Raw genomic sequence first — 18,996 nt, 5'->3', positions numbered from 1 at the left:
TCAGTTCAGAGGAGAGGACCTTCTTTTTGTTCCCTCGGAGGACTCGGTGCTGCCAGAAGGTGTCAGTGTTCAGGAGGGTCTCATGACAGTTCCTACAGAAAACCCAGGATTCGTATCAATCCCAATTTCCAACACCAATAAGTATAATGTTACTCTACATCAGCGTGCAGTCCTGGGGCACCTAGAAGCAGTAAAGACAGCTTATACTGTAAATGCACAACAGTTGAATATCACTGTTGGTGAACAACAAGATGACCCTTCACCCAGAACAAAGCCAGCTGCAGCTCAGTCCCTGATTATCAACAGCAAAGCAGAAAAACAGAAGCCAACACAGTGGGATCCTCCAGTTGACCTCAGCCACTTAACGGAAAGCCAAAGACAGACTGTGAGACAGATACTGAGAGAAGAGTGTCATGCATTCGCCTATGATGAAGATGACATAGGTTTAATTCCCTCTTTGAAACTTCAAATCACTCTGCATGACACTACTCCAGTGAAGAAAACATATATGTCAGTTCCCAAGCCATTACATCAGGAAGTTAAAGAATACCTTCAAGATCTACTGAATAGAGGCTGGATAACTCAGTCACGTTCTCCATATGCATCACCAGTGGTATGTGTGAGAAAGAAAGATGGGGGTCTGAGGTTGTGCTGTGACTACCGGGAATTAAACAAAAAATCTGTCCCTGACCGCCACCCTATTCCCCGAATCCAAGACATGCTTGATTCTCTAACTGGCAGCTCCTGGTTCTCTGTATTAGATCAGGGGAAGGCGTACCATCAAGGGTTTCTGGATGAAAAAAGTCAGCCCTTAACTGCTTTCATAACACCATGGGGTTTGTACCAGTGGATCAGAATCCCCTTCGGTTTGAGTGCTGCCCCAGCAGAGTTCCAAAGAAGCATGGAGGAATGTCTGATTGGTTTAAGAGATGTGATATGCCAGCCCTATCTGGATGACAATTTAGTTCACAGCCCAAGTTTTGAGGATCATCTCAACCACATGAGAACTGTGTTGCAAAGATACCAGAAGCATGGAGTGAAGCTGAGCCCAAAGAAGTGTGAGGTGTTCAAAAGAAGAGTGAGATTTCTGGGACGTCTTGTCTCTGGTGAGGGCTACACGATGGATCCAGCAGAAGTGGCACCAGTTCAAACTTTGAAGGAGAGAACCCCCACAACTGTAGGAGATCTGAGAAAAATGCTGGGATTTCTCTCCTATTATCGAACATATATACCCAACTTCTCCAGAATAGCTAAGCCCCTCTACCAGCTTCTGGCTAGTCCACCGGAAAATCAACCTGAAAATCCACCATCAGGAAAGCAAAAAGACAGACGGAACATCAACACTGCAAGAAATAAAGGTAACCTCCCATCAAACACTCCCATTCACTGGACACAGAACCATCAAGAGACAATAAACACACTTATTGACAAACTCACTGAGCCTCCCATCCTTGGGTATCCAGATCTCACCCAACCATTTATTCTGCATGTTGATGCTTCCCAGGAAGGGTTGGGAGCAGTTCTGTATCAGAGACAGAATAACAAAATGGTTGTCATCGGGTATGGATCTAGAACACTGACCCCACCTGAGAAAAATTATCACATGCATTCAGGAAAATTGGAATTTCTAGCACTCAAGTGGGCAATATGTGAAAGGTTTAGAGATTATTTGTACCATGCACCTCATTTCACTGTATATACAGATAATAACCCCCTGACCTACATTCTCACCACAGCCAAGTTGAATGCCACAGGTCACAGGTGGGTTGCCCAACTTGCCGATTTCAATTTCACCATTAAATATCGACCAGGCAAACACAATACAGACGCAGATGGCCTCTCTCGCATGCCACTGGACATAAATGACTTATTGCAGCAATGTACAGAAGAAGTGACTCAGGATGTGATTAGTGCTTCAATTCAGGGAGTGACGGTGCTTCAAGATGCCCCATCTGTCTGGATAACCACGGCTCACATCAATACACTGGACTTAGTAAGGGATGCCTCTTCACCTTCATTGCCTGCCCCACTAACACCAGAACAGATCAGAGAAAGTCAAAAAAAAGACCCTCTCATCAAGCGAGTCATGCATTATAAAAGCCAAGATCAATTCCCCCCCAGAGGAGTGGTGAAAACCGAGCCTGCAGATGTTAGAGTGCTCTTGAGGCAGTGGCGAAAACTATATATCAGCGATGATGGGATCTTATACAGAAAAGCAGGACATACGTCTCAGCTAGTTTTGCCAAAAGAACATCATCCGTTAGTGTTTCAAGAATTACACAAAGAGATGGGTCATCTGGGGGTCGAAAGGACTCTGAATCTGATCCGAGACAGGTTTTATTGGGTCAGAATGCAGCAGGACACAGAACATTTTGTGACCCAAGTGTGTGAGTGTCTAAAGTCAAAACGACCACAGAGAGCAGCCAGAGCACCACTGATGCCAATTGTGACAACACGTCCATTCGAACTGGTTTCAATTGATTTCCTGCATCTAGAGGCCTGTAAGCAAGGCTATGAGTATATTCTGGTTATAATGGATCACTACACTCGCTTTGCACAGGCCTACCCCACAAAAAACAAATCCGCAAAAACAGTTGTGGAAAAGCTATTTGATGACTTTGCCCTTCACTTTGGCTTTCCGGAGAAAATCCACCACGACATGGGGAAGGAATTTGAAAACCAGTTGATGGCTCAACTGCAGAGGTGTTGTCACGTGCGAGGGTCCCACACTACCTGCTACCACCCACAGGGTAACGGACAAGTGGAGCGATTTAACAGAACCCTGCTGTCTATGCTCCGTACGCTCACAAGTGCGCAAAAGTCTGACTGGAAAAAGTCGTTATGTAAGATGGTGCACGCATATAACTGCACCCGCAGTGACACCACCGGCTTTGCTCCATATTATCTACTCTATGGGCGATCCCCACGTCTGCCGATAGATCTCCTGTTTAACATACAGCCAAATGAAACACAGCAAAGCTATGCTGAGTATGTCAAAGATTGGCAAAGCAGGATGCAGCAAGCCTACAAGATCGCAACCAAAACTGCCACCCGTGAATCGAACAGAGGAAAAAAAGGATATGACAAAAGAGTTTATGGAGCTGACCTGCAGCCTGGGGGGCGTGTGCTTGTACGCAACTTATCAGAGAGAGGAGGTCCTGGTAAGCTCAGATCCTTTTGGGAAGATAAAGTGCACATCATCACAAAGAGAAGAAGTGATATCAGCCCAGTATATGAAGTAGTACCAGAAGGAGGTGGCAAAAGACGTGTGCTGCATAGGAACCTCCTGCTCCCTTGTGACAGTCTGCCAATCGACAACCCAGAAATAGACTCAAAAATGACAAAAAGGACTAAAAAGACTAAGTCGAATACATCTCCATGTCATCTTTGTCAACGAGAAGAATCTTCAGACAGTGAGAGGGATGAGGAAATGGAGCTAGTGTGCCAGTTTCCTCCTGCTCAGCACAGTGGTCACCGAGCTGTCAGCTTAAACCCAGATGCTGAACCATTTACACCAGACCTGCCTGACCAAGACAACGCACCGAAAGTGAATGAATCTCAGGCTAATTGGATGAACAACATACCAGAAGAAGAAGATGGAGGCCAAGACATGGAGCTACACCAGGATCTCCCTGAGCCATCTGCAGAAACAGCTTCTGAGGAAGAAGAGGATGCAGCTGTTCCACCACCTGCATTCAGCTACCCAAAGAGAGAGCGTCGCCGTCCGAGGATGCTGACCTATTATGCTTTGGGTGAGCCAACCATGGTGGAATTAGGCATTAAAGAACTACCTGTGAGTATGATCCCAACCGGTAAAGAACTTTGGCGACCCTGGGTAGTTCCAGGTGTTAAAGTACAGAGTTAAAGACACACTGTATATAGGTTTAAGAACTACATTTAAAAGAAAAAGACTATACTTGAATTCTCAAAAGACAGTTTATTGACTGTGCTTTCAAGACAAAAGACTGGTATCAGAAAAAAACTGTGGCTGAAATTAAGGTTCTGTTACACTAGAGAGATGATCTGAACATATTTAGAAGTATTTGTAACTGGACATTTGTAATCTAAAGTGACAATATCCTCTGTTAGTGGTGGACACTATTACAATAATATGTAATGTATGTATGTAATGAATGTCATGTTAAGTACCTTACTTATAACATCACTTCCAGTAAAAGGTCTTTAAAATGTCATAGGACATTTTTTTTTTAATGAGGGGGAGAGTGTGGCATACAGGCCATTTTGATGGAATAGTCGAGGTAAATTAATACTGTTTTGTGTTTATTAATACTGTTTTGTGTTTATTAATACTGTTTTGTGTTTCGTTGTGTGTCATTTACTAGTGGTGTTGCAGGTTGACGTGGTTGCGGAGGGGGTCAATATCACTCCGCCGTTGCTAGGTAACGACGGTTGTGGAACGTTGGTGAATGTGTTTTTTTTTTTCTAACGGCTGTTAGGAACGAGACCGCTAACGGAGTTACTTTGTAACAATTATTAAATTAAAATGTTGCGGACTCAATCTGAATATCTCTTTTGATTGTTTGTCACCGTTACACGTTGCCTAAAAGTTTTCGACTGAGGGTTGCAATTTGCCATCACTTACTTGCCGATTCTTCTGGGTGGAGCCTGGCTGGGCTCATCTGGTGTGATTGGCTGAATGCGGCTACTTGTTGTGGCCGCCGTGTGGCATTTGGGCGACAGGCTTGCGAACATGGCGGAGGGGCTGCAGCCTCTCTTCAGCAGTCGGCGTAGCGACAGGGCCATTCGAGACTTGGACAAGTTTCCCCCCTCAGGGGCCCGAACCTCTGTGTTGCCCTCACCCTCGCTGGCCTCCAGCCGCCGCTCAGAAGCCGAGGTGCTGTCTAAGGCCACACTGATTGGGGACGGACAGACTGGGGTGTGTGCGAGGAAAGGGAGAGAGGGTGAGGCGGTGGCAGAAGGTGGGTCAGGGATTCCGGTGTAGACAGCGAGGTGCGGGACAGGAGTGGTAAATCGGCACAGCTGTGGGATCAGAGAGCAAGACACAACAGTCAGAGGGCATCCGGGTTGGGAAAAGTCAGTGTGTGGGATCTGGAAAATTCTAAATCGTCCTGTCCAGTATATTTCAATCAACCAACTAAGAGTTAACTGAGAGATATTGATACTAATTGATAGTTTTAAACCTTACTACAGCTGAGTATTTCATGAAACAGACAAATTACAGTCACTGGTTAATTACCTTAAAGTATCTTATTGTGCAGGAGCTGAGTCAAGTTGTTGAAAGGAAGAAAGCAAAGAAAAAAGGAAGGAAGGAATGAACGAACGAATGAAGGAAGGAAAGAAGGAAGGAAGGTACAATATAAGGGAAGACAGAAAGTGACAAAGGGACGTTAGGAGGAGAGAAAGAAGGAAAAAGAACAGTGGATTAGGGTAAGAAAGATGAAAACATCCAAGAAGATGAAGAAAGAGGGAGAAACAACAAATAGAATGAAAAAAGAATAGAGGAGAGAAAGATATTAGGAAGGAATGAAGGGAGGAAAGGCGGGAGGAAAGTAAAAAAGAAAGGAAAGAAGGACAGAAGGAAGGAAAGAAGAAACGAAGGAAGGAATAAATCCGATCCTAACAACATGCATAGTAACAAACTGATTACATTGAAACACAGTAAATGACACAAACAAATAAAAATGAGGTGATTTTGATTTATTCACTTATGACTGATGACAAAGAAAGACAGAGAGCAGCACTACAGAACAACAACAGAAAAAGATGGACACTTTATGAGAAACAATGGCAGCTTTCACTGATAAGACAACAGACTTTGGTCCTATGCTTGTCGTTACTCATTATATATGCATAATAAAACTATAACAAGTGTAACTTTTCATCTGAGTTTGATTAAAACAGGATTGCTCATAAAACATTTTAATGTTGCTCAGTACATGTCACTAGGAGGCTTAGCAAAAATATATTACTATTTCTATTATTATTTTAATGTTTTGTACAACTAACAACATTTTGAACATAAGTCACATTAAATTTAGTCTACAGCTTCACTTCACATTTTCCTTCAGTTTGAGATCAAAATGAATATTATTAATGTACTAATTTAATCTCAAACTAAACCTCTGCAGAAATTGAAAAAACATAAATGCTAATCATGTTTGTCGCTGAACTTGAGGTGTTTTCACTTGGAATGACGAGGACCCATCTCCTTGCCCTGCTTGCTGAGTTTGCTCATGACCTGTGTAATGTCAACTGGGGCGTTGGCGGCCATCTTGGCCCTTTGCTCCTGCTCCTGCTGCCGGATGATGATGGGGCTTAGACTGGGCCGCCTGTTCCTGGCATTCTGCTCCAACTGCACTTCACTGAGGGAAATGAAAAAGGAGACAATGGAGAGTGATGGATGTGATTTTCCAAAACATGCTTAAGTGGATAGAAGTTCAACATTCTTCAAGTATCGGACATCAAATGTAAAAACATCTAAAAGATGTCGCTCACTTGAATTTGTGCTCTTCGGGACAGATGGCTTTCTTTAAGGTTTCTTTAAACACAGGAGATTTTAGGTACCGCCCATATGAGTCCTGCAAGGACAGAAAGACAGAAAGAAAAGCCAACCTATTCTTTATCTTCAAATAGTACAAAGATTTTTTTAATAATTATATTTACCTTATGAGACATTAGTCATCAAATTTATTGCTCTTGCTTTATTAACTCATACTTCTATATCCAGCTACTTATTGCAATGATATAATTATCTCAGGTTCTGCAGTCTTGTGAACATACTACAGAGTCTAACTGTTAAGCAGACATTGAACACTGCCAATCCTAAGGCCTGACTGCTGATGTGTTCACTGACCTTCTTCATTAGCATGTAGATGTGCGTTTGGGCTGCGTCCAGAACGTATCTGTGTGGGTGCTTCAACCCCTTCACTGTGATTTCCATTGTTTTCCCATCAATATTGATCCATCGCGGGGCGCCACGTGCCAAAAATGTCCTGGAAAAAGATGGGAGAAGGAAGGTCAAGAATGTATCGGAAAATGTTTCTAAAGTTTGAATAAATTTTCTGCTGAAAAATTACAGAAATTCATGCAGTAGGGAAAATAAAGAAAGATCTTTCAAACTCAATTCCAATCAGTAGATCCCAAAAAGTCATTACTTGTAGATCTGCTCTGCTTTCTCTCTCATCGCGACAGCAGTTCCCCACTTCAGATCTTCACAGCCTTCCCAGAATGCCAAGTTCTCTCCTATAAACATACAGACAAGAAAACCACACAAGCATTCAAGTCCAACATTGCGTTTTTGGTTTATTTTATTTAATTTTTTTTTTTGCTCATTGTCATTCAATATAGTCCATACCACTGAATTCTTTCTTCAAGAAGAGTCTGAAATCATCTCGTCCTCGAGGATCTGAGAGAAGCTCTTTGAAGCTGAATGTCCACCTCTCTACACGCATCTTGGTGGGTATTTCCACGCTGTGGCACAAATTGAAAAATCACAGAGGAGGAAAATTAGACTGTTGAATAAGGCTGGCTTTTAGAGAACATGTCTGACTCACTTAGACATGTTCAAGGTCCAGTATGTTGTATCGTCGGTGAGCCATGGGTTGCTGGGAAGACACTTGGAGAGAAAAGGGTCGTGACCGCTATAGGTGGCGCTGTACTTCACCAGTCTGCAATGCAGGAAATAAGATTCATTGTTTGATCTAGATTTGTGATCATAAATAATGTTTTACCACATGTACAGTACAGACCAAAAGTTTGGACACACCTTTTAATTCAATGAGTTTCCTTTATTTTCATGACTATTGACATTGTAGATTCACACTGAAGGCATCAAAACTATGAATAACACATGTGGAAATATGCACTAAACAAAAAAGTGTAAAACAACTGAAAATACCCCTTATATTCTAGTTTCTTCAAAGTAGCAACCTTTTGCTGTGATTACTGCTTTGCACACACTCTGCATTTTCTTGATGAGCTTCAAGAGGTAGTCACCTGAAATGGTTTTCACTTCATAGGTGTGCCCTGTCAGGTTAATAAGTGGGATTTCTTGCCTTATAAATAGTCATGAAAATAAAGAAAACCCATTGAATTAGAAAGGTGTGTCCAAACTTTTGATCTGTACTGTACATGTAGACTTGCTGCTATGTCTGGAATAATTGTGCTGTTCAGGAAGAGCTTCATCTGACAGACAGATGGCCTCATTTTGACTCTAGAATCCTCTGGTAAAGAACTTCAATGTGGATTCAGTGCCTTCATTTATTTCATCACCCCTTCACTGACATGCTCGACAGTTGGCATAAGATGTTTGAGCTGATATACTCTGTGTGGTTTTCTCCAAACGCATTGCATGACAGCCAAACATCTCTACTTTGGTTGAAAACACATTGGTGCAGCGGTAATGTGCTTCTTTTAGGTCAAACTTTGCTAACCTAAGTTATGTGATTTGTATTTAGCATAAGAGGATTTCTCCTTAAAGCCTTGAAAACAGTTCACACCAATTTACATGTCTGACCACTCAGAAAGCTCTGCAGAAGTGAAGTTAAGTAAGGCATGAATAAATTGAATGGAAGAAAAATGGCAGATTTTTAACTCAAATTGTTCAAAAACAGAGCATTTTAATTAGGCAAATATCGTTTTAAAAAGTTAATTTTGTTATCTTAAAACAAAGAAAATCATCTTGTTTTCATAAGATGAGAACAAGAAAAATATTAAGGACAAATGTACTCAACTTCCATTAGAAGGCATTTTTCTAAATATGTTTTTTTTTTTTTTCAAGGCTACCATACTGTAATTGTGTCATATGTAATGTTTTGAGGCGCACACTTAGTGATCAGATCTAACTAAAAGGTGAATTTGTCATTGCGGGTATCAGAGTGCAGGTAATGTAAATCTGAGGCTGTCTTACGCGCCAATGGACACAGATGACTTCACTCTGGGCCTCATGATGGACTGCTGGGTGAAGATCATCTACAACAGGCGAGACGAGGCAGAACAAAATACCAATTTTAGCTGAGCAATAACACAAGCAAGAGGAAAATACAAGAGAGAAAATCCTACTTACAATTCTCTCGTAGTAGTCAGGTGTTTGTGTCTGAGAACAAGAATATATACAAGACATTTGATATTGTTTTTTTTAATTGTTTTTTTTAATGGTGATTTTTTTCCAAGTCACATTTTTGAAGTTAAGATTTTTTTTTTTATGGTATAAACTGGTGGTGTAACCAGTGGGTGGAAAAAATAGAGCCATGGGAAAATGCCTGCAGAGGAGAAAAGAACAAAAGCGAAGACAAGAAATAAGATGGAAATCAATACTGTAAGCAGACAGCAAAGGCTTGAAATAGAAGGCAAGCATAATTTTATGCAACTGCATTCATGCATTAAAGCCTCTTACTGGGTTTAAGCTGATCGAGAAGAATTATGATCCTGTAGGTCATGCGGGGACTCACCTGTTACCTCGTCTGTATTAGGATCTGTTCTTCGATCCAGCCCGTAGTCCATGGCACTCACAGTCCCTGGCTGAACACACATTACAATAAAGGCAATTAGACACTGTGGGACTAGCAAGGGACCAATTAATTAGAACAGGTGGCTATTTCTGATGCTAATGAACAGTTGATTCTGTATGATCTTCTTTTTTTTCTCTATCCATTAGAAACAGCAAGTGGCTCGTTACAAGTGTGAAGTGACTTTTAATGAACAAATGGAACCAAAATTATTCAACCACAACTCTAAATGATGTATTTTGGTAAATTTGCGACAAAAAATTAAAAAGGAACAACAATTGGTTGTTAACTAACATTATAATGTTAGTTATTTCCCAAAATTCAACAAAAAAAATACCGTAATGATGAATGCCTTATCGACATTGTTGTAGCCCTTTATGACAAGCATGTTTGGTTTACAGTAGAGAACCCTTCTGCAGTTACGACCTCCATCGAATGTGATTTGTAGTCAGACACCAGCCTCTGACAAAGTTCCAGAGAAATGCTGTCATGGACAAAGGCCTAAAATTCATTAGTATTAACAGGCTGGTGTGGTGCAACCATTTTTTTTTCAAATCAAATTTTTCAAAACATTTCAAATCAACTGATTGTCATGGCCATTCTAGTAACTTCCATAACTTCATTTGAAGTCAAGTCTTGGTGGATTGTTGTCCTGTGATTAGATCAACGCTTTAGCTGCATTGCAGATGGCGTGACATTTTCTTCCAGGATTTCCTGATACTTGACTGAATCCATTTTATCCGCCACATCCTGCAGTTTTCCAGTGCCGGAAGAAGAAAAGCAGCCCCAGAGCATCACTAAACCACTACCATGCTTCACTGTAGGGCTAGTGTTATTTTCAGAATATGTTTCATACTTCCTATTTCAGACAACCAGCTGATCCACAGACATGAACATTTCCTGTTTTGATTAGTCACTCTGTTGAACAGAAACCCTCAGAGCTCGTTGGTTTATTAATATATAGTTGTAAGTAAACTGGAGCTGACGTTTTTGTGCTTTGGGTAAGGAGTAGAGCTCATCTTGAAGGTCGGACACGGAGCCTTTAGCATTTAATATATTATATTATTTTAAACATCAGAAGCTGGCAGCTCAGCGGCTGCTGCCAGCAATTCCTGCTGATGGCATTTTTCTGTCAATCGAGGGTTTATGGCCACCTGGCTCCTCAAGAATCTTGTTGCATTTATAGTAACTCATTTCTGCCACCAGATGGCATAGAAATGGTTGCTTTAACTTTAAACTTGGTAAAAGGCAAATCTCAGATGAGATGTTATAGTCAACAATCCAGGTATTTACGCCTAATGTAACTGGTTACATGAGGTGTCTCTGAGATCACCCCCATTGGCAAAAACAAATATTTTTTAAGAGATTTTAATCATTTTAAGATGGTAGTTAGTTATTGAAAATATAATTTCAATGAAGTTATGAAACAACTTGTTAATTAAATATACTGTCTTGAATAGTTTTAAGTGCAACTATAAATTACTTCCACTATAACTTTTAGAACAAACTGAACTACTAATATAACCCTGAATATTCCACTGACTCCCACTGAATTTTATGGGTGACACAACAAATCCAGAAGAATTAAATACATCCGAAAACAATTATTTTGTGTTTAATGTGTAATTTTTTTTTTAATTGATGAAATAATCAATAACAATCTCATAATTTGGCTGCTTCACTGTCCTCCTTGTTCAAATGGAGAAACTTTAGTTTATGCATAACCTGAACTACAAGATTAACAATTCATCAAGAAATTGTTTCTCCAAAACCAACTTCTTTATTTATTAAAATAAACCCCAGACTAAAAGAAGAAGCTATCTGTTTCCACAGCATAAGTTTAGTGTCATGACCTGACTCACATTGGGCGGTGACCTACAACGCTAACTGAGTAAGTATATCTTGTTTTTATTAAATCGAAAGCTGTTACCATCGACAAAATGGTACATTTTGAATTAATCCTTTTTTAGCTGTGATTACAGATGCATATGTAGATTAAAGTACACACAGGCGTCCTAAAGCAGCTGCATATTACATAAAACACCAAAAAAATCACAAGAAAATTTGTGGTTGATATATTTTATTTGGTGGATTTCTAGCTGGATCTGTCTTTATTTGAAATAACTGATGGACAGGCTACGATTTACTCGGCTGGTCTCTGCACCAGAGTCACGACATAAGACTCTCCATGTCCCCAAGACGCAACACACTGCAACACATTCTCTAGCTCAGAAATAAAATATTAATCAGTCGTGCCCTTTTCTGCTGCCTGGACATGTAATGATAATGAGGAGTCATGGGTCGAGATAATGAGATGCCCTGGGAAGTGTGGAGAAGGCTCGCAATTTATTAGGCCCGAGCAGCAAAGCGCTGCGAAGGCCTATTGTATCTGTACTGTTTCTTATTACGATTCTGCCCCCCTAAAGAGGTGCCTTTTTGGGGGCTTTATCATATTCAAAAACTCACCAAACTTGGCGGTCGCGACTAGAAAATTTAAAAATTTTGAATTTTAAGGTTGTCGCAACAATCGCAAAAAAAATTGCTCAACGGCGGCAACTAGCAATTTTCTGTTGACACAATGGTATGAACGTACTTCATCGTAGAGACATGAAATTTGGTACACTTGTAGAGCTCACCAAAAGACTCAGAACTTACATTTAATGTTATAAGCCAACTATCACAGGAAGTCGGCCATTTTGTATTGAACGTCCATTTTTTACCTCGATTTTGACGTTTACAGCCTTCGTATTTGATCGAACTCCTCCTAGGGATTTCGATTGATCAGCTTCAAACTTGGTCAGTCTGATCATAAGGCATGTTTGATTTAAAGTTATCAAATTGGTGAGTTTTGGAGCATGTTGAAGGGGGGTTACCAGGGGTCAAAGTTCACCTACTCACCATGAAACACGAAACTCTTATATTTCCTATACAAAAACACATAGAGCGACCAAACATTCAGTGATTGATCGTCATCGGGTGTCCTAAAATACCCTGTGGTGAAATGATGACATCACTTAAGCCACGCCCCCTGAGAACAGGAAGTGTCATGTTTTACTGTGAACGGTCGCTATCTTAGCCCTTTGACCTACTCAACATGAAACTGTGTCCAGAGACAGAAGACATGTTGGTGTGTTGAGGATTCCAACCCCGACCGGCTTTGACATAGCAGGTGGGCGTGGCGGCGTGGCGAAGTGACCTGTAACGCCGTTGCCATACGTTTGGCTCTGAATTCCACAATTTCGGGCCCAGCTGCTCCAAACTCACTAGGATGGATCCTTATCCACCCACCGACAGGAATTCATAACAAAATTTGGTGGGCGTGGCCTAATTTCTCTATAGGGCCCCCTAGAGTATTTTAAATGAACAGCCCCAAGCCATGCTTTAACCTAGAATTACGAAACTTGGTACACATGTGTATCTTGTCAGGACGCACAAAAAAGTCTCTTAGAGCCATGCTCTAAACCCAACAGGAAGTCGGCCATTTTGGATTGAAGTTCAGATTTGGACCGCGATTTTGACGTTTACAGCCTTCGTATTTGATCGAACTCCTCCTAGGTATTTCGATTGATTGGCTTCAAACTCGGTCAGTCTGATCATAAGGCATGTTTGATTTAAAGTTATCAAAACGGTGACTGTATGAGCTTGCTGAAGGGGGGTTACCAGGGGTCAAAGTTCACCTACTCGCCATGAAACACGAAACTCTTATATATCCTGCACAGAAACTCACAGAGACACCAAACTTTCAGTAATTGATCATCATTAGGTGTCCTAAAATACCCTGTGGTGAAATTATGACATCGCTTAGGCCACGCCCCCTGAGAACAGGAAGTGTCATGTTTTACTGTGAACGGTTGCTATCTTAGCCCTTTGACCTAATCAACATGAAACTGTGTCCAGAGACAGAAGACATGTTGGTGTGTTGTGGATTCAAGCCCTGACCGGCTGCGATGAAGCAGCTGGGTGTGGCGGCGTGGCGAAGTGACCTGTAACGCCGATGCCATACGTTTGCTTCTAGATTCCACATGTTTCGACCGAGCTGCACCAAACTTGGCCTGAGTGATGCTGTTGTGATGCCTGACAATGCTATGTCATCATATTATGATGTCATCTAAGCCCCGCCCCCTCAGAATGAATTAGAGAGATCTTCTGTGTAATTACATAATAAACAGTCCATGTTCGTCGTTTGTAGGGCAATGCTGCCCTCTGCTGGCCACTGAAATAGTTTCATTATTTCAGTAATTCGACACCAGAGGGCAGCATTGCCCTACGAATGACTAAGTTGAATTTTGTAATGAAGAGGAAAAAATTAAAAATTTGTAATTCTAACACAAAAACTCACAGAGACACCAAACCTTCAGTTATTGATCATCATCTTGTGTCCAATAATATCCAATGGTTAAATGATGACATCACTTAGGCCACGCCCCATGACAACAGGAAGTCTCGTATTGTACTGTGAACGGTCGATAGCTTCTGCACCAAACTTTGCCTGAGTGAATCTGGTGGGATGCTCGTCGATCCTACGTCATCATATTATGACGTCATCTAAGCCCCGCCCCCTCACAACAGGAAGTGCTATTTTTTTCCTTGGAAACTTTCATCTATGGCTCTCTTGACCTAATCAAAGTGATTCTGTGTTGGATGACAGATAGGAAGTTGGTCTCGCTTGCTTTAAAGTGCCAAGAGTTTTCAATGGCGGCAACGCCGTTTGTATACGTTTGCCTCTACATTCCACATATTTTGACCGAGCTGCATCAAACTTGGCCTGAGTGATCCTGGTGGGATGCCCGTCGATCCTACGTCATCATATTATGACGTCATCTAAGCCCCGCCCCCTCGGAACAGGAAGTGCCGTTTTTTTCCTTGGAAAGCTCTGTTTATGGCTCTCTTGACCTAATCAAGATGATTCGGATGATAAACTCTGTCAATGCTCGCTGCTGGCTGAACCGTGTGGGCGTGGCCAAATGGCGAATATCAGTCCCTCGCCATATGCATACGTTTGGCTCTAAATCACACATGGATCATCCGATTGGCGCCAAACTGGATATGTATGACCTTTGTTCACCTCTAAAGAGCCCGACGAGGTTGAAATGTAATTTGACTCCATTGCGCCCCCTAAGTTAATACATCGGCTGTATGTCCTCGACGCATCGACCGATCTGCACCAGATTTTTTGACAGTCGTCGGGGAGCGCCGCCGAACGCATTCACGTGTGTCGCCCGGTGGACGGGCGGGGAAAATGCGCGACAGCTTCTGTGGCGGCTAGCGGGCGGCGGTGCTGGAAACTACGGTGGGGAGCGGGCTGCGGCTCTGGAAAACGCGCGAGAGCTTCTGCGGTGGCTGGAACCCCCGCGGTGGCCAATAGGCCGGAGCGGCGCTTGCTGCGAGGGCCGCCCGAGGCTGCTTGCAGCTTTAATTTTTTTTGGTTTCTGTGTCGGCTGCCATTGAACATTCATTGTACATGTAAGAACTTGCATCCAGTTTCTGACTATTATCAGTGTGTACATTTGTGAAACACAATAAAAAAGATTTCAGCCCCTTTCAGATTTGTTCTGTTTTTGCTTTTTTGTCACATTTAACATTTTCCAGATCAAACAAGACAATGATCCAAAACATATCCAAATAAAATAAGTGCAAAGAAATGTAGGCTTTTTGAAGAGGTCTAGTCAAAGTTTGATCTTGTCCTACATGACCATTAAAGATAATGCTCAAAAACCCTCTGTTGTGTCTTAAAAATAATTCTGCATAAAAGTGGGGAGCACAACCAGTTATTAGATTTAATTAATAGGTCAAATTATCTCTTGCAGGCCTACATTTTCATTTATTTAATCAGGTTATATTAGTCCATTATTAAAATGCAATTGCTTGTTTTGATCCTACACATGTCATAAAAAAATTAAAAAGAAATATCTAAGGGGCAAATGTTACGCAACAATTTGGGGGCTGAAATCTGTTAAATGCTTGCACTATGAGGACAAAGCTCCTTCCAAAAAGGTTTTGTGTTCATTTGCTGGGGTTAAATCAACGCTACATGTGTATAGTTAAAGCTTGTGTGAATGTTTTCTAACCGGAGGTCTGTGTACAACCCAGTAGGCTCTTTCCTGGCAGTCAAACACCACTCGGTCCGGTTTCTTCCTCTCTTTTGCCGCTCTAAAAGTAAAAGAACACACAAGCACAATCGTAACACTTTCTTCACTACAAAACCTGGGATGTTGCCGAGTTTCTTTCCTGCCTACCTATACTGTTCTTTAGCCTGCATTACTACGAAGTCCCACTTGTGGTTCATCCACTTGTGAAGATGGTTGTACTGCTCCTGAGCACATTAAATATCAGCACAGTAAACAAATTTAAAAAGAAGGATTTCATCTGGCAATAATCTGCGTCTCTATGACAGAGTATTAGGCTCACTTGGAGAAATAAGTATAAGGAGGAGGCATTTGTTTTGCTGCTTACATTTTTCGACAACAAGGTCAAAATGGCGATGGTGCAGAGAACTGCGACAAACACCTGCAACAGCTGTCTTGTGTGAATTGGAGAGTAACTTTACGTAAAGATTTAAAAACAAAGAGATTATTTCCCTTTTAGCAAATAAAACTTCCTGTAAACGCACACTGCTTGGAAAGAACACAGCAGCTTCTCCAAGACACAATTTTCATGCTATTCTCAATATTTCCTTTCTTCTGTAATGGAAAAGAAGAAAAATCCACTAAAAACATTCAGGGTTGTCTTTTCCCTTCCTCCAAGTGAACCTGGTCATTCGTCATAAAGTTTCCTTGCCTGCTCGTGCAGCTCCAGGATTCCTTTCTTCCGGATGTTTCTTTTTGCTAGGTAGATTGCTTCAGGAGTTGAACACACGTAAGAAATTAGTAGACTGTTGGTAACATGACATGGGAGGAACTGTAAATAACAACTATGCGTCACTCTCACCATAATCTGTATCCTCAACGGGCCACTGTTGAGTGGGCCAGAAATATGGAGTCTGAAACACCAAAGAACCAAGTTAAAGTTCAGTCAGATTATTTCAGATTCAAGAAACAAATGTTTCAGAAATGCTTGTAGACACGTTTTAGAGGAGAAAATTCACAGATGTGCTTTTTACAAAAATAAGCAGAAATTTTTTTTATCTTGAAACGGGAAGTGTTTGATACAACAGAGGGCAACTATCTCTTATTTTTGAGATTATCACCAGAGAAGACAGCAGCACAAATGTCCACCAACTTTTACTCAAAATCATCTTGAGCTCATCCAATCATTAAACCTACTGCAAATATTTCATATTTCACCCTATCCCAATGCTGTTGACGACAGACCAAGAAAACACGCAAACAATTTATCCAACAAATAAGAAATTTTATGCTTGTCTTTTAGTAAAGAAAATGTGTACGACCTTTTAAATGTTTCAGATTGAAGCTCATTCACGGATTCATTTTCTACAAATGTTTGCCCATTTAATACTTTAAGTTTGGCAGTTTTGGCCCACATCACTTATAATCACAATATATATTGAAGTTTGTGATTATAATGTGACAAAGTGTCACAATAGTACCTTGCAAACTAATACTATTGCAAGGTACTGTACTACAAATGTCATACCGCAAATGTGTGACCTGTAAAACATGGACTGCACTATAAAATATCCAATCCAAACAAAATATTTACAGATTTTTTTGGTGTGTTCTCTTATGAGAAAATCGAATTTTTTACAGTGCAATCTGACTTCATTTCAGTCATGATGCATTGCATATCTCAGGTCAAATAAAGACATAAAATGCATTTCTTTAAAATGCTATACCATGCATTTTTGCATGTAATTCATGCAGGACCAACACAAACAACATGGTCACCCACTTTACAAGGGATGCGTCAATTCAGTAGTAAAAACGGGGAATGATTCTTTAGGTGTCAGTGTTCTAGCTTGTTTGGGTTTACGGTTTGGATTTCGACCATCTGAAATAGAGAATGTGTTCACCTGGAAGCGATAGAGGGAAGTGTCTGGTTTGATCACTAAACGTTTGTGGTCCTGCAAAGGGTAGATGTATCCCAAGGCCACCAGCATGGAGCCAAAGCTTCTGGCCTCTGGAGACAGCAGGTGGAGAGGTTAAAGCATTAAAGCTGTAATAGGTCTAAAGATTTACAAATAACACCTTCCTGAAATGTATTTCAACAACTGGCATCCATTTGGATGAGACTGGATGACTCATGTCTTACCTTGAGCATCTATTTGAAATCTGTCAGCTAACCATGCAATTATATCTTCACCTGCAGAGGAGGACAAAAGTTTATTAGGGAAAAAAATCATCACTATGAAAAAACAAAGATAAAGTTATGGGTAGGAAATGATTGCAGAAAAGGGTGAAAAGAGATGTAAAAGAAGAAGTAAATTCCTCAACATGTTCAGTTTCAGTCAGTTTTCTGCTGGAATTTAAAGCTAAGAAATGATGGAGAAGTCAAGACAGGAATCTTTGCTTTTGTCTCCCTCTTCCTCGTTTCCTCCTGCCTGCTCAATCATCTTCTTTCACCTCCTACTTTTCCCCCTCCGACTCAGTCTGAGACAGCCATGGTTGTCATGGAAATAAAAACCTGTAACTCTCGAGCCCATACATAGCTCCGGTATCCTTCAGAGACACTACACAGCCTCAATCAGAGAGTCGGCCGCTGAATGACTACGCCGAGTGTGCATTTCTGTGCATGTGCATTGATCTGTTTTTGTGCTTATGTGGGAGGGTTCTATTGTTCTTTTGTTTTTTTTACCAGTGATAGCATGGGGTATGATGGTGATAACGAGTCTCTGAGGCTGCGACTTCACTCCTGTGCAGGGGTCCTGCATCTCCAGCAGCACCTTCTCTGCCTGTAAAATAACACAGAGAGAGATGAGTGAGATGAGAAAAGAAGAGGAGGAAACCACTGCGCCTGAAGAAAAAACCTGGAAATTTTTCAATGAAATCCAATTCAGATTTTTTCACATTTTGCCATTTTACAACCACAGTCATCAGTGGATATCAATAGGATTTTATCTCACAGATCAACTGCAGAGTGGAAGGCATACATGGCTTTTAAAGTAATGGAAATCTGGTTAGTGTGGGTTACATGTGTGCATTTGGACCCTTTGCTCTGACACCCCTAAAAAAAATCCAACAATTGACCAAATGTGTCAAGAAGTTGCACACAGTCGTTTACACATTCACATACCCACAGGTCTTTACACTTCCAACAATCCTGGAAGAAAACATGTTAAAGGCTACAACCATAAACATACAAATCCTACAATTTAGGTTTTGGTTTGGCCCAGTCAAAGCCCATACCTAAATGTGGTAAGACTTGAAAATTGATGTTCACCAATATCTTCATCAAATCTTAATCTTGATGTGAAAAGCTGGTAGAGATATATACAAAAAGAGTTAAAGCTGCAATTGAAGGCAATGTTGTTTTTTCAAAGTCTTGAGTTGGTCCGCTTAATGCAAAGGCGTGCTATTATTTTTTATTTTTGTAAAAAACAACAACAACAAAA

The 18,996-nt window shown here is 41.0% G+C and overlaps 1 protein-coding gene across 3 annotated transcripts in view; it reads right to left on the bottom strand.

The window, feature by feature from the left end:
• LOC116726920 (regulator of G-protein signaling 9-like) overlaps positions 1-18,996 on the bottom strand; it is a 28,713-nt gene that overhangs the window by 6,810 nt on the left and 2,907 nt on the right. The window contains exons 2-18 of one of the 3 annotated variants that reach the window (XM_032573869.1): positions 18,240-18,336; positions 17,697-17,747; positions 17,458-17,564; positions 16,416-16,467; positions 16,266-16,324; positions 15,725-15,801; positions 15,557-15,638; positions 9,439-9,501; positions 9,047-9,076; positions 8,891-8,952; positions 7,536-7,649; positions 7,337-7,452; positions 7,137-7,224; positions 6,836-6,974; positions 6,478-6,560; positions 6,221-6,344; positions 4,604-5,001 (exon numbers count right to left, since the gene is read on the bottom strand). In XM_032573869.1, the coding sequence (XP_032429760.1) occupies positions 4,604-5,001; positions 6,221-6,344; positions 6,478-6,560; positions 6,836-6,974; positions 7,137-7,224; positions 7,337-7,452; positions 7,536-7,649; positions 8,891-8,952; positions 9,047-9,076; positions 9,439-9,501; positions 15,557-15,638; positions 15,725-15,801; positions 16,266-16,324; positions 16,416-16,467; positions 17,458-17,564; positions 17,697-17,747; positions 18,240-18,336 (1,742 nt within the window). Of the gene's footprint in view, positions 1-4,603; positions 5,002-5,664; positions 6,345-6,477; positions 6,561-6,835; positions 6,975-7,136; positions 7,225-7,336; positions 7,453-7,535; positions 7,650-8,890; positions 8,953-9,046; positions 9,077-9,431; positions 9,506-15,556; positions 15,639-15,724; positions 15,802-16,265; positions 16,325-16,415; positions 16,468-17,457; positions 17,565-17,696; positions 17,748-18,239; positions 18,337-18,996 lie in introns of those variants that run through there. The other 2 variants (XM_032573870.1, XM_032573871.1) reach the window with 2 other exon arrangements.

The sequence above is a fragment of the Xiphophorus hellerii genome, chromosome 10, assembly GCF_003331165.1.
Source record: "Xiphophorus hellerii strain 12219 chromosome 10, Xiphophorus_hellerii-4.1, whole genome shotgun sequence".
Classification (NCBI taxonomy): domain Eukaryota; kingdom Metazoa; phylum Chordata; class Actinopteri; order Cyprinodontiformes; family Poeciliidae; genus Xiphophorus; species Xiphophorus hellerii.
This window is presented reverse-complemented; position numbering and strand designations above follow the sequence as displayed.